This window comes from Argopecten irradians, chromosome 1, assembly GCF_041381155.1.
Source record: "Argopecten irradians isolate NY chromosome 1, Ai_NY, whole genome shotgun sequence".
Lineage (NCBI taxonomy): Eukaryota > Metazoa > Mollusca > Bivalvia > Pectinida > Pectinidae > Argopecten > Argopecten irradians.
This window is the reverse complement of record NC_091134.1, coordinates 19,757,825-19,785,722: the sequence shown is the minus strand read 5'-3', so window position 1 is coordinate 19,785,722 and position 27,898 is coordinate 19,757,825. Positions and strand designations below refer to the sequence as shown.

At 34.6% G+C, this 27,898-nt stretch overlaps 2 protein-coding genes across 3 annotated transcripts in view; one reads left to right on the top strand and one right to left on the bottom strand.

Moving 5' to 3' along the window:
- The window catches only part of LOC138320066 (eukaryotic translation initiation factor 4 gamma 3-like), a 27,477-nt gene extending 14,240 nt beyond the window's left edge, over positions 1–13,237 (bottom strand). The window contains 16 exon segments of the mRNA XM_069263155.1: positions 721–938; positions 1,419–1,478; positions 1,703–1,840; positions 2,184–2,378; positions 2,746–2,883; positions 3,115–3,248; positions 4,624–4,882; positions 5,197–6,051; positions 8,340–8,717; positions 9,263–9,439; positions 10,310–10,480; positions 10,879–10,923; positions 10,925–10,956; positions 11,221–11,255; positions 12,884–13,033; positions 13,172–13,237. Coding sequence (XP_069119256.1) covers positions 721–938; positions 1,419–1,478; positions 1,703–1,840; positions 2,184–2,378; positions 2,746–2,883; positions 3,115–3,248; positions 4,624–4,882; positions 5,197–6,051; positions 8,340–8,717; positions 9,263–9,439; positions 10,310–10,480; positions 10,879–10,923; positions 10,925–10,956; positions 11,221–11,255; positions 12,884–12,960 — 2,912 coding nt within the window. The 5' untranslated portion in view covers positions 12,961–13,033; positions 13,172–13,237.
- On the top strand, positions 13,222–27,898 carry LOC138320049 (lysosomal amino acid transporter 1 homolog). 2 transcript variants are annotated; one of them, XM_069263146.1, is made up of 9 exons: positions 13,263–13,374; positions 15,371–15,418; positions 19,373–19,768; positions 20,167–20,296; positions 21,278–21,368; positions 23,429–23,628; positions 23,788–23,874; positions 24,206–24,376; positions 24,715–27,898. In XM_069263146.1, the coding sequence occupies exons 3-9, from the start codon at positions 19,557–19,559 to the stop codon at positions 24,856–24,858; spliced, it is 1,035 nt and encodes a 344-aa protein (XP_069119247.1). In that variant the 5' UTR covers positions 13,263–13,374; positions 15,371–15,418; positions 19,373–19,556; the 3' UTR covers positions 24,859–27,898. The 2 variants fall into 2 exon arrangements, with proteins under 2 accessions (XP_069119241.1, XP_069119247.1); XM_069263140.1 differs by lacking the exon at positions 15,371–15,418 and having other exon boundaries at positions 13,222–13,374.

Here is a 27,898-nt window from a genome sequence, read left to right as displayed (position 1 = left end):
TTTTCAGCTTACTTTTTATGAGTTGAGTTCTAATTCTATTTTAGGTTAAAAATATAAAAAATAATTGCACCTTACCTATATAATATTATTTTGTGTATTTTTGTGTTAATTAGACCTAAAAACACAATTGATCGTCTCGGCTGGCTTTAGATTCTTCATATTCTAGATATTTATGCCTTCAATATTCTGCTCTTTTTCTGCTCAACTGCTCTTTTTCCTCCTCCTGCAATTGAAAACAAACATTTTACTTATGTTAGCAGTATAATAAGAGCTTTCATCATTCATCCAGAGCCCGGAACCATAAAAATTTTCTCAAGACAGATTCTTTTTACTCAATTCTATGTAAAATCATATACTTCAGTAAAACATCTGTCTGAAAATAGTTTTATGGAGCCGGGACCAGAAACTTCAATCACTAAATTTACTTGACATCGTATTTTGTTAGGTTCACTATATAGTTAATTTAGATAAAGCAAAAGCTTTTGGATCAATTATATGAGCTGTTCCTCCTTTTGTTATGTATTCCAGACACATTTACAATATCTGCCCCTAAATCCCCTGTTGGGTGGAATTATGACTCCCATTCATGTACAGTAAAACAGTTGCAACGAACACACTTACAATTAATTCATGGTCATAACATATTACAGTTCTTCTAAGTTGCAATTAAGATAAGCATAAATGATACTTATAACAACGTAATTCCCTACATCCTCAAACATTATATTCCTAGTAAATGTGTTTTGCAGTACAAAATTAAATATGACTAAAATCAGTTGAATGGTTAGACCAACCTTAGCCTCCTTGATTTCTTTTCGTCGTCTTTCCATTTCCTGTTCTGTGTCTTTGTCCTTCTCAAACTCCTTTTGACATCTGGTAAGTAATATTGCACGGAAATTGACATATTCACCTTGTTTAGTTTTGGAAGGTACCTTAATCTGAAAGGAAATTACAAACACATATTTATTAGTGATAGTTTTTTCATTATTTTGAATGTTGATTTTAGTTTATCTCATGGTCTTATGAGAACATTCTTAACCAGTCAGAATACCATGTTATCCAGAAAAGCATTTCTCAATACATTGACAAAATAGCAAAAACTTGCTAACAGTGCTTCTGCATTATCACATTTTCCCACATATCTTTCTTGTGATGCCATGCCACACATGTATTGTAGCTATTCCAAAATCTCCTGGGGAATATTGGAAGGTACTTATCACAATAACATTTCAAGACATCCCTGAAGAACTTCCAATTTCACCCATTTTATATAGACAACTTTAATTAATTACAGGACGAGTCTTTTTAAATTTGAGGTGCTAAAACATTCCACATTTTGAAAGACAATTTAAAGAAAATAGTATAAGATCCAACATGATGACAATGTGTTTCATTGTTATGATACCAGTAATACATACCATTGCCAGATACCTGCACATGCTTGCATAAGCTACACTAAATCCAGGTTCACTGACGGCCTGAAAATAAAACAACATGACTACAACAAACCGAAATATACAAATTAATTTTACAGTCTGAACTCATCTACCCATTACTTTTCACTTGATACAATATCTAATCGTGGATTCGTTTACCTCTGAATGAAGATGTGTACACCAAATACTTGCTTTCATTAATATTCTTATTACCAAAGTTTCATCAATACTCCAATTTACCATACTTTCATTAATATTCCTAATACCTTTTCAAAGACGTGGTCTGTGACACCCTTCAGCCTCTCCTCTGTATCAATTTCTAATTCAGACATCTGTTTGACAAGTGTTTGGAATTTCTGAGGAGTCAGCTTGTTGAGGATACCTCTTGCCTTTTTGTACAAGATCTGGAACAAAGTAAAGTCACACATTGAGATACAACTTTCACTGTACACTTTCAGAACTCCTTGATGGTATTCTATTTCTAAATGCTTAACCAGTATAATTATTTCATAATACAAAATTGTGTTCTGAACAAAAACTACATATTAGAATAAATAGTTTCACTACTGAGAGAACCCTAGTTACGAATAAGAACAAAGATAAGATTCCAGCCATCAAAGTTGAGTAAGTTGAGTATCTACTGTCAGTTTATCTGTATCGGGGAAAAAATGTAGTTATTCTTCAATATTAGTTACTACAGCATGGTAATGATGAAGTCCCATCTATTGTCTTTTTTTTGGTTTTTACCTCTGTCTTCTTCTCTTCTGGATCTTCTACTTTTTCTGTGCTCTTCTGTGGTTTCCATGCATCACCTGCTTTGTGTAACGTGACATCCTGTCCTATGGACACGTGGGTGATGATCCTCTGTGGTGGACCACCCATTTTGCGGCCCTGATTGCTGCCGCTCTTGGTCATTCTGCCACCACCACGATCAGCACCGCCCTGTACAACAAATATAGTGTGCTATTTTACAATGTTAATTTAAATTTCTGTTTTAAAGTCAACTTCTGTCATCACAAAAGTTTCAAAGTTCCTCAAATTACCTTTTTTTTTTAAAAGTCTGCATCATAATGCAGTGCTACTTTGCGAATAAACTGTTTTCTTAATAATTTCAGTGCCAGAAAATGATAAAGACTCTAATCTCCCAATATTTAACATCACCATCGCAACTTTTTACTTCCAAAATGCTTTGTACCGAGCTATAGCTAATTAAATGAAGCAATGAATACACAAATTAACAAATTTGTGTTAGACAAACATTAGCAAAGTATTTGATGAAAATGTTCTACATTATCATAATATAACTTACAACTCTTGGAGATCTGACATAACCGGGTGTGAAGTCGAAGGATCCAGAAAATGCCTGAGGGTCCCGTGAAAAGGGAGGTCCTCTTCCACCTCCTCCGCCCCCACCTCCACCACCTCCTGATGGCTGGTTATAGTGAGGCTGAAATCAGAAGTCATTTAATAGGCTATTCAAGTAAAAGAAATTCTTGATAAAACTGATTTATCAATATGGCTTAGTAGTGTGAAGATTAAAACCTAATATTTCTTTTATGCAGTTTCTCATACAACGGTGAAAACAATTTAATTGTATTATAAGGAGCACTAAGTAAAACAAAATAGATCACTAGAAAGTTACCAATTCCCAATTTCCTTTTCCAATACAAAAACTTACTTTATCTAAAATAATATCTGGTAAATCAGGCAGTCCAACAGGCTTGGTTGTAGAATCTCCAGCATACTGCATTTGCAGTAAGAAGTCACGGTCATATAATCGCTTCCCTTCTGGATTCATTGGACTCCATTGGTCTGTGTAAAAAAAAACAAGTTTATTATTAAATGTTTACTGCATTACCTGATAACAAAATGAGATTTTTTGTATATTTTTAAAAGCATTCTTTTTCCTCTCAGAATATTGAGATTCAAACTTACTAACAAATCTTGGCTTCAGATGTTGGCATGTGTAACAATACATTAATGCTGTGTGTGAATTGCATTTGAAATAATGCAAAAACTAGAAATATGTCTGTTAGACACCAAGAGCTCGCTAACTATTTCCTATAACCTTAATTTCCAGAACGATATGCTACTACATGCATAAGGCACCTAAGTTATAAATAACCCGCAGATGTACATATACATTGTATACTCACAAGCCTATATGAATTAAATCATCCTCGACAACAGGCGTACGTACGTAGCACTATCGCTCATTATCCTTGGAAGATAGTTTATGTCCTTGATATATTGTAAGATATAATTTCCTTTAAATTACGTCATCAGAACTATAAAAGTGAAATTATTTTGAACTTTGTTAATTGTTGTCTTTTTTACATAGAAGTTTATTTGTTATTTTATTGATATTGAGGCGATAGACATGTTTCGCTGTTCAAAATAGTCGTCCGCTACGTATACAGCACTGTCCAGTCTTTGTGCACGTGGTGACTTACCTGTGTCATGCTTGAATGCCTTTCTGGGTACATTAAAGCTAGAGCTCAAGCACCCGGAATAATACTGTATAATGGTTTTTTTTTATTCTGTTTCTCTTAGGCAAGGCTGGGTGATTTTATAAATATTTGAACCGTAGCAAATATGGTCTATGGTCTCTGAGGTTAGTAAGCGATAGTACAAAGTATATGTATACCTAGGATGATGTGAAATAAATTTAATGTAATCTGCTGAGTAACACTGTAAATGTCTTTGGCTGGTACTAAAAGTTATCTATTTCGTTACTTTCTTTTATTGACTACATAAACCTGATTCACATTGCATTGTTCCGGAGGTTTCCAAAGTCTATCAGATGTTTAGAATATCATGACCGATGCAAGAGTTTGTATGATACTCCGCTTGAAGTTTACACAAAATTAATGTGTTACGCACTGTTTTATGTCACCATTGTTAGTTTACAGAAGAACATTGCTGATAGATATCTCTTATTTTTGAGAGATTTGTGTCACTAAATCACGGCGAAATCTATTTAACGGTATAAGACAGTAACACAAAATGAATGTGTTATGCACTGTTTTATGTCACCATTGTTAATTTACATAAGAACATCGCTGATAGATATCTCTTATTTTTGAGAGATTGGTGTCACTAAATCATGACGAAATCTATTTAACGGTATAAGACAGTATGCTCTAAAAATAATAAATAATTTTGAATTTTAGTAAATTTCTCTTACCTTCTTTGTACTTGTATCTTGTTTCTTTAACAGGTTTCTCCTTTTCTGCAGTTTCAGTGTTTTTGGCGTTTTCTTTCGTGTCTTTACTTTTTTCCTCATTCTTTTGATTCTCCTCCTGTACCTTGTCTTGTATTTGTACTTCAACCTCTTGCATTTTAGCTGGTTTTTCTGTCGTTATTTCAACATCTTGTGATTCTGGTGTTGTCTGTGGAGTAACAGCAACAGGTTCTGGTACAGTTGTTGGTGGTTCCACTGCTTGCTGTAATTTAAAAAGAATGATATAAAATAACAATATTCAACATTTGTACTTTTAATAACATATTTACATCAATATACCATCTTAAAAGCTTCACATTGCTAACCAAGAATTTTTTTAATTCAAGACAATAAAACAACTATGCGTGTTCCACATGCAAAATTAATCTACCATGAATACAATGGTTTTTTTTAGTATTGCCTGTTCAGTTTGATTTAATTTGAACTAGGATCCAAATTTTTGTTATGTCAATGAAAGGAATGCACTAATGTGTAGAACAGTTGCTGAGGATGCCATGCTCAATGATAAATACAAACCTGTGGTTCAGACGCCTCCACATCAGCTTTAGATTCTTCTCCTGTCTTGGTAACCTCCTTTACTTTCTTATTCTTTCCCATGGTTTCCTTTTTGACATCGGACACAGGATTAGAATCCTCAAGTTCCACTACAGTTGTTTGCAATACATTTGGCACCTTATCTTTCTCACTTGTATCCTCCTGTTTAGAGGTATCGTTAACAAGTTTTTCCTCAGATTCTGCACTATCATTTACTAGATCAGTAGTCCTTGCATTATCACTTTGTGCAGTTATTTCTGGTTTAGAGTCCACTTCAGAAGGCTTTGGCGGTTCCACTTGGGTCTCAACTTCATCAGCTTTCACCACATTCTGGTTTTCTGGCTTACTATTATCGGCTACAGAAGAGTCACTTGGTTCCATTGATGACACCGATTGGACATCAACACCGGAATCTGACACAAGAGCAGTTTCTTGTGAAGCTGAAACCGATTCATTTGTGTTTGAAAGACTTGGGTTGGATTCTATGGTTGCACTACGTACTGAGTTTGAAACTTTCCCAGACTCTACTGAAACTTCCGCTAGAACTGTTGTCGTAGCTTCCTTCACTGGAGCACTAACCACGGGAGTGTCTGATTCACTAACTTCTGCCGGAACCGGCGAGTAAGATTCCTGTGGAATTTCCTCACTATTAGCACTCACTGGTTGATATACCTCTGCAGGTGTAAATGATGGCACGTTGTGAGAAAGTTTGGAAGACAGCCCAGCTTCTGCTTGAACTTCAGCCTTCAGTGTAGCAGCTACTTGAGCAGCAAATACTGCTGCTATATCACCCTGGTGACCGTTAGGCGATTCGGAAGGTGGTGGTGGTGGTGGGCTCTGAAACAAAAAGATTATTGGAAAACATAAGAATTGTATAAAATTCCTTCATTACATGTATTTATAATGGAAAGTCAAAGTTACTCAATTCAATTAAGGGAGTTGCCATTTGAATTTACTATTTAACTTATTTAGGGCTATTCCTGTAACCAGGCAGTAAAATATTGTTAAGACTCGATATTTTTATCTAAAGTATTACTAGCAAACTTTTGCAGTCATATACCAATGCAAAATACTTCACGGAAAATTAAGACCACAATTTTTGCAGTTGGCTGTATTGTACTAAGGCAATATCTTATTATAGGTATTTTTTTAAGGTTGGAAAATGACCTGGTCAAAAAAGTTTGAAACTGTCATTACTATGCAAACCTCTGTTAAACAAAATGCCTAAAAAAAAGTTTGAAACTGTCATTACTATGCAAACCTCTGTTAAACAAAATGCCTAAATTTACAGTGGAAATTCATATCAATGCTGTAAATCAGCATGCAATGTTATATATCAACAAGAGATCCCAGAGGAATCTTGGCGCCCATCAAAAATTGATCAATGTCCGACAATTCAGATTGATCTTTTATCTACTTTTCAAGCTACAACTACTTACATCCGAGATGGCCAATTGGTCCCAATGCGCAATATGCACAATTTGAGAATGATCCCTTCATTACTTTCTGAGAAATAGCAATAACAAACTAACTATCAAAATCTAAGATGACTGCCCGGTGGCCATCTTGTTTACCGATCAATCACAAAAACACAATATGCACAACTTCAGCCCTAGGGGAACCTACATTTGAAATTTGAGAATGATCCCTTCAGTACTTTCTTAAAAATAGTGATAACAAATCTTAACAATCAAAATCCAAGATGACTGCCTCGTGGCTATCTTTTTCACTGATCAATCACAAAACGGGTGGCAATATGCACATTTAAGGCCCTAGGGAAACCTTCATATGAAATTTGAAAATGGTCCCTTCAGATGTCTCTGAACAAGAGCTGTTGGAGAACAGCAAAGCTCACCTATCCAGAAGAAGTTGATGTTCAAGTATTTACTATTTGATGTTCAAGTATTTACTATTTAAACATAAATATGACAAATTAACTAAAAAAAACACCTAAATGGCCCCAAATTGTTTGTATTATCACGTTCAGCATCCATACACATTAGGAAAATAAAATCATAAACATTTATGATGACTTATGCAATTGACAAAATAGAAACTTGCTCAAAAACTTTAACATGGAAATATGACAAATTAACAGACTCAAAAACCCCCTAAAGGGCCCCAAATTGGTTGTATTATCATGTTCAGCATCCATTCACATTAGGAAAATAAAATCATAAACATTTATGATGACTTAAGCTTAAACAATAGACAAAATAGAAACTTGCTCAAAAACTTTAACATGGAAATATGACAAATTAACAGACTCAAAAACCCCCTAAAGGGCCCCAAATTGGTTGTATTATCACGTTCAGCATCCATACACATTAGGAAAATAAAATCATAAACATTTATGATGACTTAAGCTTAAACAATTGATGAAACAGAAACTTTTTCAAAACTTTCTCAAAAACTTTTAACTTGAAATGGGACGCCAACGCTGACAACATTAGCTCCCCCTATTCTTCGAATAGGCGAGCTAAAAATGGCAATAATAATTTTAACAATCAAAATCCAAGATGGCTGCCTGGTGGCCATCTTATTTACCCATCAATCCCAAATTGCAATATGCACAACAAGAGCCCTAGAAGAACCTACATATGAAATTTGAGTAAAGAGAAAAATACTTTCAGTACTTTCTGAGAAATAGCCATAACAAACTTTAGTTATTATGACTATCAAAATCTAAGATGGCTGCCTGAAAGACATCTTGTTGGTGAAACACTGTAATTGGATCAATCCGTTCCAAAACACAATATGCACAACTAGGGCCCTAGGGGAACCTACATATGAAATTTGAGATTGATCCCTTCAGTACTTTCCCAGATATAGCAATAACAAACTTTTAACTATCAAAATCCAAGATGGATGTCTGGTGACAATCTTGTTGACAGATCCATCCCAAAACGTAATCAGAGCTTTTTCTAGGGTCTTTTTGGGGCTGATTATGGGCCTCATTCCTAATGGAAATTATTACAAATTTATGTCAAATTCCCAAAAAATACAGTTTACTCTTGGAAATTTACTTCCCAATTTCCCAAACAAGAATTGTTAACAGACAGACGGAAGGGCGAAAGAAAAGCGATTTGAATAGCCCATCGTCTCATGATGGGCTAAAAACTTACTTCAACTATGGGACTGGATTCTGATTCTGCTTCACCCTGGACTACAGCTACAGGAGAAGGACTCGAGCCTGGGGTTGTGGAACGACCTGGTCGATTTGTACTGCTATATATTTCACTTGATATATCTTTTCCAGTATTAGGATCAACAATCTTAATCATGTGTTTCTCTCTCTTCCCTTGTTGATTTGCCTGCGGTGGAATCATGCCCGCTGATGGTGGCCTCTGATTCTGGTTTGTCTGCTGGTGAAACACTGTAATTGGATTAAACTGCTGAGTTCCAGCTTGATTTGTGGCCATGGTAGGGTAAGTCATCCCGGTCATCCCTTGCTGGGAAGTCTGTAGGGTATACTGAGGTGTACTCATCCTGTTACCAACCTGCTAGACAACAAAGAATAGCATATTGTATATCCCATTCCCAGTATAGGAAAATAACAGCTTGTCTAATCACTGAATAAACAGAATTTTAATTCATGATAAACTGTAACAGAGAGTAGGATTTTACATAACATAATCACTGCCTCTACTAAGCAGCATCAAACTCTGGACCTCTGGTTTACTAGTCTTGCGCTCAATATATCAAATTAACATTGGTTCCTCAACAGGTGACTGTTGTTTATCATGTTTATCAAACATCTCATTTCAAAATTTAAAAATTAAGGGACGAGAGTTTAGACAAAGTGAAACCATGTAGTCCTGCATAAGGGAACTCGTTTATTAAATAACTGAAACTATATAATTTACTATGGTGATCAGTTCTCTCACATCACATTCAAGGAAGCTAAGTTATCGCCACATATCACAATTTTTTTAGACCAATGATTGTTGCTGTAGTGGTTTACACACTGGAATCAGATCATCATGTACATTGCTGGGTGTTTACCAGGGTTACGTAACCAATAGAGTGAATAGACATATATATTTACCATCATAGAGAGTTGTGGCTGGACAATTATTTGTGTACCACCCGGAGGTTGGAATCCGGGCTGGTGATTTGGTGTCATGTACATTGCTGGGTACATTGGCTGGTTTGGCGGCTGACTGATAGGAGGCGGCCCAGTATAACGTGTCTGCCGCTGCTGAGATTGGCCAGAGAAAAAGGGCTGGAAATAAAGGTTCATGTTAGTTTAACTAAAATACTGTATTCTTATAGGCACAATTCAGTCTAAGAGAATGTTAACTTTTGCACATATATCGGAAATTAACCAGTTCTAATGGAAATTAGAGAAGTTGGTTTTACTGTGATATACAAAAAAAAGTCCATGGTGGTGAAATGTGTGTGAAGTGTTCAAACTCCCTCAATGTCTGCCATAACACATGGTGGTCGGATGTCTTGTATGTCAAACCCTGGCCCTTCAGGGACCAATCTAGGTTTTGGGGGAAATTACCCTTTTTCAAAATAGGGGAAAAAATTGAGAAAATATAGGGGAATTTGAATCTTCTTATTTTGGTCCAAAATTAAATTAATTTTGATGAAAAAGTGAATGAAAAATTTGAGTTATCATAAAATATGCAGTAGCTGTATGATAAATATGAAGAAATTTGCAATCAAAAGTCTGAAAAAATTAATGAAAAATAAGTCACAGGGAAATTGTGTTACAAAAACATTTTTTCGCTTCAAATTGGGAATTTTAGGCCAGAGAGGAATTCATTGCTTGAGGAGAAATTTACCCATAAATGGTAATAAAAGAGATATATTGATCCCTGCCCTTACTCGTGAGGTAATGCAATTTCTGCTAACAACTATTCAAATTGCTTTTACAGTAGTGTGTTTACCTTTGAATAAAATACCTTTTTAGCAGATCTTGTTAAAAGCCAACATTCATTTTCCAGTTGTAGAACGATTTCCAAATAAATTTCGCTCAAGATTTAATCATTCTCTTCAATTCTAGATGTCAATCATGAATGTTAGTCATGGAAATTGAGAATGGGAAAGAAATTAAGAAAACTGCACAATGCTGAAGTCTACTTACTGGGGGACCAGCTCTCATGCCTGGCGTTGGGTTTTGATACATGTTTTGTTGAATAGTTACTGGAGTTCGCTGTCCCCCAAAATTTTGGGATGTGGTCAGCTGACCCTTGTCTAATTCATGAGGATTACTTTGTGCCGCCTGCTGTGGTTGCTGCTGCTGCGATAACAGATACTGCAACAGAAAAATTTCCATATCAAACATTGAACAAGGAACAAGTGGTAATTTATTTTAAACATATTTAATATCATATGCTAAGGTATCGCCACATACTCCTTCTTTACAACTTTGTTATATTTCACTATTCACTTTTAAAGTGAATGAAATTGAACTTTGAACTTCCCCATTCAATGGATTTATCCAACTTCTTCATTTGTGTATTGAATAAGCAATTAACTGTTTCCTTATGCAAATGAATAAAAGATATTTTCTCAGTTTCCTTGATTATGTTTCAAATGGATATTTGTGCAAGCCTACAAGGACTTTTCAAATAAAAAGTGATATGATTCCATAAGGTATGAACTTCAATATAACAAAAAAGATAAGATCTTAAAGCAAGTAGGACTGTTTACCTGATTAGAATAGCCGATATTAACTATCCCTGGTTGGTAAGAGATGGTACTGCTGTGGAACTTGTTCTTCTGGACCTCCTGCCTCCTGAAACATTCACATTATAAGGACCTTTATTTTGTTATTTCAGTGAAAACTATCATATGCGACAATTCTATACACCACAGGACCATCATGTTGCACTTTAAAAATCAATTTTGGGACATTTTATTTCAAAAATGAGAACTCATCATTATCAACTTCCCAATTCATCAGGGTAAGTCTTCAATTATTTAAAACATATATATTATTTTCAAAACATGCAGAAACAACATCTGAAAGTACAATTTCATTGGTATACTCACGATGGACAACAGGCGGAGTTGTAACTCTAGATGGTCTGATGTCATAGTTAAGGATTAATTCTGAATTTCCATGTCTAAAGGAGTTATGGACTAACTGAACAACATTGGATCCTCTGTCACCACTTCCATTTTTAACTGGAGTGTTAACATGGATCTTTGGCAAGGAAATAATAAAACAATTTCCCAATACACAAAGGTTCAGATGTTTTCTTTTAACCCATGTCTACATAAGAGGTTTAGTTGGAAAAGTACTTTCACTTTCATTCTAGGAATCAATATTCAAATATACCCAAGAGTTTCATTATATCTCTGGGGAACTTTTCTATACTATCTGTATGCTATCGAACATAATTCAGCTCAAACCAGATTTAACTGGCAAAATCTACTGGGTGCAAGTTTTACAAATCTATGTAGATGTGGTCATTTTTCTACTATATATATATATATATGTATATAAACTTATTTCTAGCCGATACAGATCTTTTTCCCATAACTAAATCCTCATTTTAGGGAATGAATGGAAGGGTGATTTTTTTGGGGGAAAACTCCAAGGAGTAGTCATACTCATCTGTGTCAGTATTGTAGTTTTTCAAATTAATTTAAAAGTACCAGCTAAGAAAGTTAGCTATAAGACTGCATAAGCATCAGCCATCACTTATTCAAAACAATCAACAAATGATTTCAGTCAATTTTATGATTTTGTCAGGGCACCCATTTTTGCAATCTTACAATATTGAATTTGAAAATGTGATATGTCCTAGTAAGACTACACAAACTTAAAATTAACCTTACCTTTCTCAGTTTTTCTATGATATTTGTAACAAAACATTTTAGACAAAGAAAATTTTAGATCCTTTGTACTATTTATACATCATGTTTATAAATGTAAACTCGTGACTCATTTGATATGGCCTTTACATACGTTTATAAAAACGTCACAGAACGGGAACTTGGTTCTCACAAAAGGAATCTCAAAATGGCTATTAAACGAAAAATAAAGTATTTTATTTGATCTTTTATCAAGGAATACATTTTTAGAAAAATAACATCATAAAAATTCCCTAGATAAGACAGACACAACAAAGAAATCGATATATGTAAATTACGTGCTGTAGTCTACAATGTTTCAATCGGCCATCATTGAACGTGGTCGGCCATGCTGTGTACGCATGATCCAGCCGGCTACATTTCCTGTCTTGATTGCCAGGCCCCACGTGTTAAAATATTTTGACATTTACTTCGTTATGAGAGGAAGCACAATAACCACACACCTAGTATGCATCCAAACAACATCTAACATTTCTCAAGATCCAGGAAGTCGTGTTCAACTGCGGCACATGTGGCCCATTTCGTCACATAAGCACGCACCACATACCAAAACATGGCCCCGCCTACATCCCATCTTTTTATAACCGAATTTCAAGAAAATTACAAAGATAAATGAACAATCATCAATGCAGAATTAAAAATCGATTCATTTAAATTCACTTAACATTCAATGTAAAACGCATTTCGTTTAAAATCGACACATGTTGCTTGGGATTTTCCTTGGAAACTGGACCCCATGTTGGACTTACCGGCAGCTGTTACGATAAGTAACTGCGCAGAACACGTCAAATACTATTCCAAATTTCAAAATATTTGAACAATTGGTAAAGGATACACAATGTTCCTTGGTTGTGAGTGTCCTGGTATCTGAACAGCAGCTGAAACTGTTGGTTTCACCTTCTGCACATTCATTTCAGCGTGAAAAGGGAAGCGATGAAGTCCTTGGGTAAGGACCCTTCGGAGGCTTGTTTCCAAGCACTGTCTCCTATATAGAAGGAAACAAACATATAAAACATTAAGATTGAATGTTTAACTTTCATACTTACAGGTCCAATAAATAAAATATGTATGTTTAAGCACAAGATGGCGTAGGATTGTTATCGAATAAGAAAAATATGGCTACCTATTTAGGTCTGCAAGGAGACGGCTTAACACTCGGGTGTTTCCGTGAATAGTCGACTATGATCGGAAACTCCGTTCGGAAAAAGGTCAAGGGTCATGAAAAATGGCGTTGTTGTGACAGAACTAGTGCCGCTCATGTGATCAGAAGAATTTAACAGAACAGATAACAGCTACATGTAGATCTACCGAACCTCATGGATTTGTGTGAGTTTAAGACATAAATATGTTTTTTAGTTTATGATTCATTTTGCGATTTAAATACAGTTGTTACGGCAGTAGCGGGTCATATATCAAAGCATAACGTTACGTACCACCAGGTGGTGACAGTAATAATTATGACTTTGCCAAGTTTACATTAGTGATTGGATCTCTTTTTAAAATAGACCTAGATCTAGTTCATAATGTAGTCACATAATTTGCTTTAATTGTCTGAATAAATTCCTAGATTTATAAGAATATCATCGACTCCTAGTCTCCAACTGATATTGATGTTGGAAACAAATATTTTGTTGGTTGGCCATGGCCTTATCTTATCCTTATTGAGATTCCTCCTCTAGACTCTTTTATATTCGGACGTTTGATATATGTCTCTCGTCGGAGACATCTTTCAAACGTCCGAATATAAAAGAGTCTAGAGGAGGAATCTAAATAGGGATTAGGCCTTATCATGGGGGACAAAAATGTGATTGGTTAAATCTAAAAAAATATTTTCTGGCTGCAACGAATATAACGATACAGGCTTTATTAGACAGTAGATATTCATAATATACCAGAGTATGTACAGTAAAATTCCCTGAAATGTAAATAATGGACAGGGTTAGATAGTAACTTATTTTATGAGGTGTTCAGCAGGACCACCAACTATTTTTTTCTAGTGGTCCTTCTGAATTTCAGGTGGTCCTTCCAACATGTAATAAAAAAAACCACAAATACAAAATATGGGCGCAGCCCTTCCTGCCACTCCATCCGTTAGAGGGTTCCGGTACTGTGATTTACGGCATTCATCAATATTAAAAATTACAAGGGAAAAAAACAAAACAAAAACAAGAAAACGATCAACTTGGAATGGTGAATTAGAAAAACGATTGAAAGAGGTTACATAAATAATATCATGAATATTTTAGGTGGTCCAACGGACCACCGGTCAAGAAAGAATTGGTGGTCCTTCCATTTGCTTGTGGCCTCGGGCCACAGGACCACCGCTAGTATCGATCCCTGATGGAAAGCATTAAATTAGTATATTACGAACAAGGACGTATATGATATTATTGGTGATCAAATGATGAAATGATCATGAAATATAAGGCAACTATTCATCTTTCACTTTAAAAGTCTGTCTTGGTTTGGTCCTTGGCATGCTCAAATAAAAGGGTCACTTAATTCAGACTGCTTGATCACATGAATTATCTCTGGACACTTTTGTTCTCTGTCACTCCAATATAAGAGACCCTTCGCATGCTTGCATCCAGACCATTGATAGTGAAGTTATATCATTTGTTTTGCAATCAATGTAAAATAAATATATGTATATATTGTGTCAACAGTATTGAAACATGGAGTACATGTACATTGTTGATGTATAAAGTTTGATGTCATCTTAAAAAATCTTCTTCTGGAACTAGTATGTATTTCATTCTTTTCTTTTATTTTATGTGTGGGAAAAAAAACCAAAAAAAGTATGTGTATATGAATGAAATGTTTTACCTCGATGGTCAGCACTCGACAAGCTTTGTGCTGACCAGCACAGACCCAAGAAAGATTTCATTGACCTGTAATTAGCAGTAGATACAGTAGACCTCTTCCTCAACTGCATATTCCCTTCAAGACTAGCTATATACCGTTCCCTGATAACATCACATTATATCCAACCAAAATGATAGTGTTCCAGCATTTTCAAGTCTAGCATTACATTGCAAACCTTTGGACTGTAATGCCAGTGTCCATCAGCATAATGCTCCTTGACTGTGTTGTATATCTTACAGTATAACTAAATAATAAAAAACCTTTATTCTTTTCTTCATGACTCATACTCCACATCAGAGCACTTGTGTAGACTGTATTAGGGAAACTGTGTCCTTATACTAACTCTGTCACTAACAATGTCACATGTTTAAGTACCTCAACAGTTTAATACTGAAGACCTGTTTTACGGGTGATGTATGTATTACAAATGTCTCTGTTTGAAATGATCTGTTACTAGACTGACACACTGTAATTGTTCCGTGTTGCTGCGGTACATGATAAGAAGGTAAGATTCATCACAGTAGCATTTCAAAATCATTATGAAATCAATAGGAAAGAATTGTACTCTTGAAACTGATCCGACAATATGGAGGGAATCTTGCCAAGTTCCTTTTTGTCTATACTTGTGTATGACCTTTAGCATGAACTAGAGGTGAAGACATGTTCATATTTTTACTGATCACCCCCGCCCTGTCCCGTTGCATGTGGTGTCATTTCATAGGGAGGCATATTTTATTGCACTGATGTACTATAGGTATATCAATAAATGATAGGTGAATGTCTGTATATTTTTGGAGGATGTAGTATTACTACATTCATGTTCTGTCTATTTATAATAGTGAGACTTTTGTTATCACATGACTGAAACATGCCATTGAAGATATCGCTGAATACATGACCCAACATGGTGACATGTTATATGGTGATAATACTCATTAGACTTAGTTACTAGCAAGTTTTGATTATTACCATGGTTCAGGCTTCCAGTATTAGATCCAACAAGCACCCTCTCTCTTTTTGTGGTCTCAATTTCACTTGCTCCAAATTAAATGCAGACTGAGTATGAAAATTGTGTAGGTTTCTTCATCTGGTTTCTTTTGCAAATTGATGTATGGCTTACTGTACAATATTGTTTTATGAAATCTAGTCCAAATTTGATTCTATTAAGCACTTCCTTGTTTTATTTTATTTTTTAATGCTCTGAGCACTTATTAGGACAAATATGGTAGTTAGAATTATTTGTGAGCATCCTATTGCCAGCCAGGATTTTTAAGGATGTGCTAGGTTAAGAAGGTGGTGGAAAGTCGTAGCACCCCGATAAAAACTACAGTTAATACCTGGGCCTAGTACTAGTTTCATCAACGTTCCTGAACTGGAATTCCTTAACTTAAAATTTCTCCATAGGAATCGAATGCAGTTCTTACATTAAGGAAAGTTTCTTTAACAAAACATTATTTTTGAAAAATGCTTTTCTATTGAGAATTTTAAGTTTTTAAAGGAATTCTATTTAAGCAGGGGACCCGGGTCGCCACTAACAGCAGCCTGGCAGCCCGACCTGAAAAAATAACTGGGCTGCCAGAATATCAAAGTGCAGTAGCCTTGCAGGCTGCCTGTTATATTTCAGACATGTGCATGTGAATTTGAGGAAGGAAAATTGTATGCTTTGAGTTTGCAAATTCAGTACCTAAATTTACTAGAATGCAGGAAATTGAATAAAGAAATTGAATTTTTTCCCTGGAGGTACATCCCTCAGGAGGTACATCCCCCTGGAGGAACATCCCCAAGGAGGTACATCCCCCAGGAGGTACATCCCCCTGGAGGAACATCCCCCAGGAGGTACATCCCCCAGGAGGTACATCCCCCAGACCCCTTATATTATATACTGCTCACATCTCCGGCGCTCATATCCGCAGGCCCCCACAACAGAATCAGGGCTGCCAAGGATAACAACATGGCAGCCCTCTGGTCTGATGAGGTGAAAAAGTTAGTGTCTATCCCTGATAAGTAAGGAACATTGATGAAATAGGGCCTAGCATTTGCCCTATGAGTGTTTTGAACTCCAAGCAAAGGGATGGATGGCAAGTAGTGTTGGAACACCTTAACTACTTAGTCCACAGGTATATATATCAGTGAGATCTTTGTAAGACAGTCAGTCCTTTTTAGCCTCAATGAATCTTTATTTTTAAGTTTTAACATTTACCATGGTCAAATCTGTACCAGCGAGTCTTTGTTGGAGCATGAGTCACCCTTAATGTGGCCCCTTTATGTGACCCTGTAGTTTTTTGGCCATATTAACTGGAGTATTATAAACATTATGGTGATTACCACAGTAATATATCTGACATATCTTCACAGCGACACTTCAGGCACTTTACTATAGGATCAATGACCGATAAAAAGGGGCTAGTCAATCAATCAGCTAGCCAAGGTATATAACCCCAGGTAAAAAATCTCAGGTAAAAACTCAGGTAAAACTCCCGGTAGTTCAATATTATACCTGATTTACCTGATCTTCGGTCAATAGATAAGACATTGGCTTCTATACAATGCTATTACTTTGATATTATAATAAACAATCTATAAATTAACCATATAAATTCAAATTACAATTGCTTACTAAGGTCCTGCAATGAGCTCTTTGTATTAATAAATTACACCTCAGCATTAGAAATTTGGCAGTGTTTCAACTTCAATAAAAGTGATCATGGTTATATTCTACCAAATACCTGTATCTCACAAACCAGGAAGATACTGGAGAAAGATGTGTTTGGTTGACTGAACAGAACCCTGATAATAATACATTTCTCTGAATTTTATCTCAAGTTTATGGGAGGGATCACAGTGCAGCACTGCACGGCTTTATAATATACATAGCTAAAGCACCTATTGAATCAGCAAATTTCTGTTTCAGTTATAAAAGATTCAGACTTAATAAAATTACCTGGTATTCTGTAACCATACGGTAAAGTTGCAATAACTTCATGCACTTTCATTTATCAAACGAAAACGGAATGTGGTATTGTACCCTGTTATTATTTAATAAACATGGAAAGTTTATTGCACGTGAAGAAAACTCCTTTTGATGTTTGTTCAATATTGAATTATTGTTGAAGTTTATTGTGTCCATTTTTTAAATATTAAACTCAAAAAAGTCACTTTTGTTATTGTCAGTTTCAACCACAAATTCATATGTCAAATTTATAGCAAGTTATACAATTGTACACAATCATATATACATGTATATATATTATAAAGAAAAGTATTACATCTTAAGAGTAATTGATTTATAAATATATTGTAACTCCCACCAATATTACCATTAACTTGTATTCGTTAAAACAATTATATATGTATATGTTGTTAGATTGAACAATATAGCATTCTAAGAATGTTTGTGTTCTAAATTAGATTGGTTTACTTATATAATTACTTTGGTGTTCAAATGCAACACAAGACTACATTGTACATTACAATAATAAATTTGACTGGAAAATGAAACTCAAAAGACCAGGATGAGATTTCCTAACCTTGTTTAAAACACTTTTTATGAAACATTTTATGCATGTATCATTGAAATTTGTACTTACTTGTAGTAGAATTGACCAAGCTAAGTGCCACATCCCCACGGTATGCCTGTAATTCTGGTTATGGCCTTCTAACAGCCAACCAGTGCTTCTCCTGGTGCCTCTGGGTATACCTTAGACAGGTGTGCAAGACAGAGATAAATTGTCTTTAACTGCAATAAGGTGTTCAGATTTTAATCTCCCAAGATTTTTACCTGCCTCCAAGGGTTTTAAATTGACATATTAATTCTAATTCACAAGTGATATGCTATTTCTTTTATGTAGAAGTGATATCTATAGGAATCTGAATGATTTGTCTTTGTGTCACTGTGTATGTCAATTGGGCAGGTTTATGGTGTTGTGGTGGTTGAGGAAGGCTAAAGATCCTAGAGAAAAGCTGTTAATCCTGTTGTATTTGCTTAAATATATCCGGTTGAAATATAATTTCGATAAATAATTTTTTTGATCACCAGACTAATTTATTTGTGCTTTTATAAAAACACCTGACTGACATCATCAACTAACAGGAAACATTTAACCAATACTTAGTCTGAATTTTAATGATTTAACAAAACACTTAAATGATAAACATGGTAATCTATGACTACAATTATCTTATAGTTACTGTGAAGTCACAATTTCACTTCAACAAAAATGAGACAAAAACACACACACATACTGACCTCTCCCTTGTCTACCTTCATTTTTTTATCATTTAAAAGTGAAATACATGTATCAGAATGAAATTTATAGGGGAAAAATAAAAAAGAATTTAATCATTCATAAAAATAAGTTTGTTTTCAGCCTTAATTACGGGAACTATGTCTAGTCTGATTGTTTCAACCCCTGTGGTTGTACAAATATGTATCTTAATGATAATTAAAATGTCATTCCAGATTTGTTGTACTACACTTCAGCTGTATGAGATGTGTATATATGGTCGTCCTACATGTTGCACCATATTTGAAATATAGAATCAGTACAGTAATATAATAACGGTCAGACCCAGCCTGATTTCTTTGTGGTGCTGACAAGGACTCTTCCAATACCTTGAAGTACTAGGACAGTACCCCATACAAAATGCCAGGACTGTACCCATGGATGTTTGGCCGGACATCCGAGGACTACTGGAGCCAATGGGGAAATATCCTCAATCAATCTGTACCTAATAACAACTGTAGTGTCCAGTGGCCATGGATCATCCTCCACGACTGTGTCCATGACGACAAGGATGTGGCTTCGGATATCCTCGGACTTGTCTCCCTGGTATCATGGATGGTTGTCAGTATTCCGTATGTATCTTCCCAAACAGGTTCTGGGGTTTCAATATCAGGCGATACCCCCAGAAATTGCAATTGTATTACCTGAATGAGAATGAACATCCTGGATTTTAATGGTAAATGATTGATTTCAACTTATTATCTAATGTTAGATTGATTTCCATTCATTGATGTTTTCTAGAATTACTTGTAACTACTCCTGGTAAGCTACAAGCAATCAAGCAGAAAATAGGGAGGGGGTTTGTTCCAGACATGACCCTAGTTCTTAAAGACTTGTTGAAATAGGGAGGGGCTTATTACCAAGCGAAGGTTTATGCTAGTAGAATGTGATAGATTGTTACTTATTTTAGTCACTTGATCCTCTACTTCTGACTGACTGTGTTGTACCAAGTATTTACTTTATGTTACAGACAAATGGTGATGAATTGTCGAAATATCCGTGGAGTGGAGGGAATATCTATTTTACTTATACTACAGTGGACTTTAGGAGATGCCACCAATCTCATTGGTTCAATCCTCACCAATCAGTTACCATTGCAGGTACTTGTCAATCATTTATCTTTATCCAATTTCCTGGTCTGTAAAACTCCCAACAGTTCCTAACTTCCTATATATTTTTTAAAGTCCAACACTAAATTTAGCATTTATTCTTCCTTAAAGTAAAGACTACAACAATTTTAAAGGAAACTTTTGAGTTAATTATGTCATGGTTTTCATTATGAGTAGCAGATATTTTTAATTGCAATGGGAAACAATATACAAGGCTTTAAGATCATATCTAGTCTCAATACATGACCTTGACCTATGCATTTGCCTTTGATATATCTGCAGACATTCTTTAGTTTGACATCAACTTTGATAATTATGAATGAATATGACCTTCCTATCAACTTTTAACTTTGTACACAACCTTAACCCAACCCCAAATCTGATGTTTCTACCCAGCCTTGTCCTTCCTGCCCCCATTCCATGAATATCAAAGGCGACTAAATTTAGGATCTTCTTTCTACTTTCTTATTTCAATCATCTCTCTTGACATCGCCTCACTTTTGGCCTTCATTTGATCACTCGCCTCTGTGATGTAGGCTATGGGTTTTATCCCCTGACTGAGACACACCATACTCTATGAAAGTGGCAGTTACTGCTCCGACTTAGGGCCTGGCATACAGGGAGTAGGAAGACTGGTTTGCCCATTGTCAGTATAATGTGACAGGTTGGGGATGTGTTGCTTGGCGTCTTCGGCAACATGCTTCAGTGTTAAAGCACTATAAAAAGGGCAATAGCCTCACTATACAAGAAGACACAACACAAACGTACCGCAGTCTCCCAAAATATGCACCTCGCACTTCACACATGCTACACACTAGACATCTCACACACAGGTGGCCATCCTTACATGACCCTAGCTGTTAATAGTATGTTAATTGTTAAACAAGGGAACAATTCTTTCTAACCGTTTTCATATCTCTGCACCTGACCTTGACTGACCTATTAAACTGACCTGTATCTCTTTTGTTCCAGGTTTATCTTGCTGTATATTTCGTCTTTGCCGATATAGTCCTGTTTTGTCAGTTCCTATATTACCAAATATGGAAATGGAAATCCTCCAAGAGTAAGTAATTTACTACCTATATCATTAGTTTAAAATTAAACTGTATGGTAATACACAACAATCAAAGGACACGGTTTTAAAATAGCTAGGCTTTTTAATACGGAGATGAATAAAGATGTATTTAAATGAAGGGCTCTGATGCAGCGTTCAAAATTAACGCCTGTCCGTCTGCCCATGACCGGCAACTAAATAGTAAGGCAGACAATTTTATTCCCATGCAACTGGTCCTTTGACCGCCAACTTTTTGGTCCAGTTCTGATAGACTACTAAAGATATACAAAATAAGAAAGATTAAATTGTAGAAAACAGATTTTTGTAATATTCTGGTTTTCAGTCAACTTTGTTGAGAGCGCACGATACTAAAACAGATATGTGGATATTTTTGTTTGTAAAACTTTTACTTTGCTAGTATATAAACTACAAGGATGAATTGTAACTTTGTAAGGACCAGTAACTTTCAGTCAGGACCAGTAGCTGTTAAGGTCAGTCGGTCCTTAGGACCAGCTGGAAAATGTCCTTAAGGAAGAACACTGTTCTGATGTTTAATAATACCGGTGATATAACTGAACAATTTTTACAACCAATCTAATTATAATCTATCTACCATATAAATAGCTTACATAGATTGAAAGAGAAGGTGATATTCTGTAAGCATACATATTAAATAGTTACTCAGCTGATGTTTGTTCATAAGATATATCCACTGGCATTATATTCAGAAATTTTTCTAAGCTACCTCCATTTGATCATCAACAATGTGATCAAAATCATTTCCCCATCTTTTTCAATGAAATATTGTGAGATTTTGTGCTCAATATAACAGACCTTTAAAAAAGATAAACGAAAACATGATTGCAAATTGATATACTTACAAGTAACAGCCATCATGGAGTAAAATATCTATGCAGGCTTATAATTTATTACCTTATCGTTTGCATAACTAATTTTTGTTTGTTTTAAATAGACTTTCTGATTATTTTTCTTCACACAACTATGAAAAAAAAATCCAAGATTAGTGCGAAAACTCACATTATCATGACGTCACAATAGAGACGTCAATGTAGCATATTAATTTGGGAAAAAATAATCCATTGGAAAATCAATGGAATTGTTTGTTTAAATGTATTTCATTTTATCAAGAAGTCTGAAAAATTAATAATAAGCATCGTTCAATGTCACTATTTTTTAACTTCATCAGGTTATGAAATAACATAAGTAAGAATCCGCTTTGCAGCGCTTTGCGGATTCACACAGTTTGCACACAAAATTTCTTTCATACCCCGATGAAGTTAAAAAGTAGTGACATCAATGCTTAGATGTATTTAATCTTATGTTGTTTACATGTCAAATGGATTATAATGGGAGATATAACTGTCAAAACCCCGATTCAGGGTAAGGTCTTAAAAATTGCTCATTTTCAGTATTTAATTGAGGCAAGATCATCCAAAAATTTAGACTGAGGGGTGTATATATTGCAAGATAGTACAAAACTACTAATAATAGGTTTTTCAAAAGCATCAATGATATCATGAGTTGTTCAGATGTTTTTACAGTATTTTATATTTTATAAACATTATTTTAAAATGCAGTATTCTCCATATATAACAAGATGGTTTTAGATGAGACAGAGGTAAAACTGTGATAAATATCAAGTCTTTGATGATTTGGATTTGTTGTTAACTATATACCTAGCTCTAGATCCTCTGGCCCTGACACCAGACTTAGACATTATGACTTTATTCATGTTTTGTAAAGACCATGGTAAGTGGTGCTTCTCGGTGGTTATGTTTTGTAAGCAGTCTGAATATGAGATGACCTGGCCCAGTACCAAATGGTCTCGGCGAATTCCACATTTTCATATTGCATATTACATGTACATCAGATATCTATCTGTCATAATGTCTTAAGTCTGATGTCCGCACCAGAGTATCTTGGACTACTTTATACCCAGAATCTAGCAACGAAAAGATTAGGGTCCACATTATCTAGTTTTATGTAGAGTTCATTGTGTGTTGACATTTAAGATAGTCGTTCTAATTTCTGTGTTATTCGTTTTACAGAAGACAAGGAGATACAGCCTAGCGGTCCAGCCCGTATAGTTCTGTGTTTTACTGGGGCGTTCCTCTCAGTCAATACCCTAGGGGCCATTGTGTCTAGATGGCAGGGGGTCCCAAACCTGACTCGGAACACTGTCCATATACCACGGCCCGGAAGTAGACAACTTCTGTCTACCAATCTCACACATGTCCAGTTCTTCAAGGTACCAGGATCACACTGATCCATAGCTTTAACTAAAAACTGCTTGAATTAAAGTAATATCTAAAATTGTTCTCACATTAAAGTCAGTAAACATGCAAAGTTTTCTTCCATGGACAAATATTGAACTTAATTTATTTGAATTTTGACTATGTTATTTCAGAACATTCGAGATGAGTCTGGATATGCCATTGGTATTGTGTCTAGTATATTCTATGTGGGATCCAGACTTTCACAGCTGTATAAAAACGTGAGTATAAGTAGGACTCGAGCTATGTAAGGAAGAAGAAGATAAACAATCATTTGATTAGTGTATAACATTGATTTTAATGTCCCTGTGTATCGGGTATCATTGGTAGGAACATTGCTTGTTCTATATCTATGCCTTATGAAGAAACTTGTGTACCTAGAAATAAAATAAATCACCGTGTTGTAAAACATAAAACAGTAGCTGTCCCTGTTTGCCAAGTAGACATTTCTCTTACTCTTCTCATAATTACAGCAAAGGGAGATAATCTGCATATTGACTATTTCTTAATTGGCAAAGAATAAAGCCTCCATGGATGTTTTAATTGTTTCAGTACAAGAGGAAGTCAACAGAGGGCCTATCAGTAATGATGTTTGTTCTCGCTGTTGTTGGAAACATCACCTATGGCTTGTCAATTCTTGTCCGATCGTTAGATGGAGACTTTGTCCTGCATCACCTTCCCTGGCTGGTTGGAAGCCTAGGAGTGATCTTTCTGGATATTTCTGTATCCTTTTTATGTCTTTACTTGACAATAGCTGTCAAAAAAGAGATATTATTGACAATTTTGATTTACAGAACACTTTTATAGCATGAACCAGAAGTGCCATGCACTACGATAATATTATTCTTATCAAGATTTTCTCCAGGCAGACAATGCTAATTCAAAACAGTTATATTTACTGATACTGATAGATAATATTTTATTCTTATCAAGATCTCCAGGGCAGCAATTCTAATTCACCAATTATTTATACTGAATACTGTTAGTAGGAAAAGTTGAAATGCTTATATAAAATGTTTAAAATAACTCATAAAAAGAATCTTTCCTTGACTGTTCTCCAGCTATTGTTTCAGTTTAAGTACTACGGTGTTAGAGACTTCAACACACTTATGAATCAGCCGCTAGTTGATAATGAGGTCGTGAACCAGGATTCACCTATAGACTATACAGAGGTTAGGGCAGAACCAAATGGGTCCATTAACTGAGAATGAGTGAACTAGTCTACAAATGGTACTACAAACAGGTTCATTAACGGAGAATGAGTGAACTAGTCTACAAATGGAACTACAAACAGGTTCATCAACTGAGAATGAGTGAACTAGTCTACAAATGGTACTACAAGCGGGTTCATTAACTGAGAATGAGTGAAGTAGACCTAGGCTTTATATTGTGCGAGTGAACTAATGGAGCTGATTACTCAGAATGAGTGACCAAATCTCCATACTGAAGAACAGAATCTCCAACTCAAAATGAGTGGATAAGTCTAAATGCTAACAAGAATCTAGAACCTTCCTATCAATTATAAGACTGTTTCTTGGGAAAACTCTATCTAAAATACAGCTAAATATACTAAGAAAATTGTGAAATTGAAATTTAATCTAGATGTTTCATAGATCTAATGTTGAGAATTTTGTAATTATGATTTATCCTTTATTGTTGAATAGACAAGTTTAATTGTATTTTTCAGACCCTGCTTTTAATATTATTGATGAAGTTTTTCTTTTAAAGATTATTTTCAACTTTGATACAGTGATACAAGTCACAGAGTGGAATTAGTATTTTTCCTATGTTATTCTAAAATCTAAGTTTGCTTAATTCAGAATTTACAATTGATTGCATAATGATATTTTATCTATTTTCTGTTTAATAAGTTCTTTAACACATATGGTTCTTAATCAAACCTTTTTAAAAACTCTATTCAAATACTTATGTATAATTATTGAATACTTTTAATATAAATCAATTGTTTTCCTTTCCAATTTTCATGAAATATAATTTTTAATTATTTGTTGAATTTTAATATCTAAAAGATCTGTTACAGTTCATGTTTCAATGTCACCCATACCTCACTTTTACCATGATGAAGATTTGAATGGTGAAGGAAGACTCTAGTCTATTTTGTGTTAAAAATATCAACATTTTACATTGTAATTAGCAAAGTATTATCACATTGTAATTCCTTTTTTATCATAGATCTGATTTTAAATTGTGAAATATTATTGTTTCAATATTTAAACAGAATTTCACCTAGACACCAATGGCGAAAATCTTTTTGTATTAATACGTAGAGTTATAATCCTTTGTAACCAGAAAATGATTGTCAATGTCATTAGTGAAAATGAGAAATATTCAACGGCTTTCATAGTTAATTCATACATTTGCATGGAACTCTCATAACAATTTATTATTTAAATATTTTTTCTTGGTTTTACATACCTGTTTGGCAAAAAATTTTGTTCCGGCCACGAGTCTCACTCCACAACATTTTTAACTTTAAATACCTGTTGACAAGGGTAGATCACTCTGTATACCAACATGTAAATACAATATTGTTAAATGCACTTAAATCTCAATCTCATCATAATCATCAATTGTTGTCAGTATGAAGGTCTGTATGGTGGTTAAAGGCAGTGACTTTTACTATTATGAAGATTTTAATGATGATTTAATCATTTTAGTATCCTGAAACCCCTGTATTCTTTTATTTCTCTATATAGCTATTCCCTATACCCCTATATATATTTTATGTGGATGATTTTCTTTATGTTCCCTATCAATATTTTGTGAATTGACTTTTCTCAACTACACTAATCAAGAGTATAAATATGATACTGTCCTTACCCAAGGAGATTACTGTATTAATACTCCTGGCTTGTAGAGTTGGATTTTTCTGTGCAATATATACAAATATTAATGAAGTCTGCCATGTAATGGTGCTGTGATATGTATGAAATTAAAGTATTGTGACCATGTCACTATGTACATGTACACTCTGATGTAATTGTTCTGTATGAATGTCAATGTCAACATTGGGCTATTACATAGTATATAGTCAGTATGAATACAACATGTGTGATAGATAAAAAAATAGATAGAAGTTGCTCATTATACCACTTTTGCCAATTTCAAACAATATCTTTTCAAATGTTGAATCTCCTTTCAGTTAATGTAGCTATTAACAGGTACTTTCAGGCATATGGTTTAACAATACTGAGATATCTTGTAATTGAGTGAATTCCCTCATTAAACTTTAATTTTGCAGAATCTCTTACTTAATCAAATGCATGCAATTCTTTTTTACAGGAAAACAAATTTGAAATGTTTCATTCTGCCTGGGTAATCTAATCTTAGATAATATACAAATAAATTACAGATTAAAATTGTGATATCAGCTTACATTGACCACCTATGTCTTATGACCACCTGTTTCTTGTGGTCTCAAATGGCCAACTTCAACACAATTTTACCTGTTGAAAAGCACGTAGCTAAAGGCTACATTTTCCTTGTGACTTGTATGATCTTAATAGAAAGATATGACTATAGAATGCCAGTATTGTATCATACATTTTGTGCACATTGTAGTACATTGTATATCACAAAATGTATGCATTATATTGAGTACTTGTGATTGTATTGTATTCGAGATATATATATATATGTAGTACTTCAGATGTGATATGATTATTGTATAATGCCACAGGAGCTTGACAATCTGTCAATAATATATAGTATAAATATATAAAAAATACCCCCATATAAAAACACTAGTATATAGAAGTATTTTTTTATGTATTTATTCTATATATTATTGACAGAGCGTCAAGCTCCTGTGATAATACATAGCATGTATGTACATAATACTTCATATGCAACTTTAATGTAAGTGATACACAGGTATTTGTTCTAAAACGTTTGTGTTTACTGCATCGTACTGTGAACATGTAAATACAAAGAAAAATAAAAATGAATATAAATGTGCTGAAAAATTGGCTGTTATATGGTATACATTCACTGAAATAACATAGAAGTGGCAGTTTCACGTTTGAAACATTTCTCACTGTGTTAATATGAATCCTGCTAAAAAACATTATGCATACTGTAGATGGTTCATCTACCATTTTATCTTTTACAGAGAAAACAGATAGATCTGCACTGATCTATTAATTTGTTTACATTTTAATTTGATAGATCTGACATTCCAAATTGTACAAAATTGTGTTGTAATATATTTGTTTACCAAGTGAA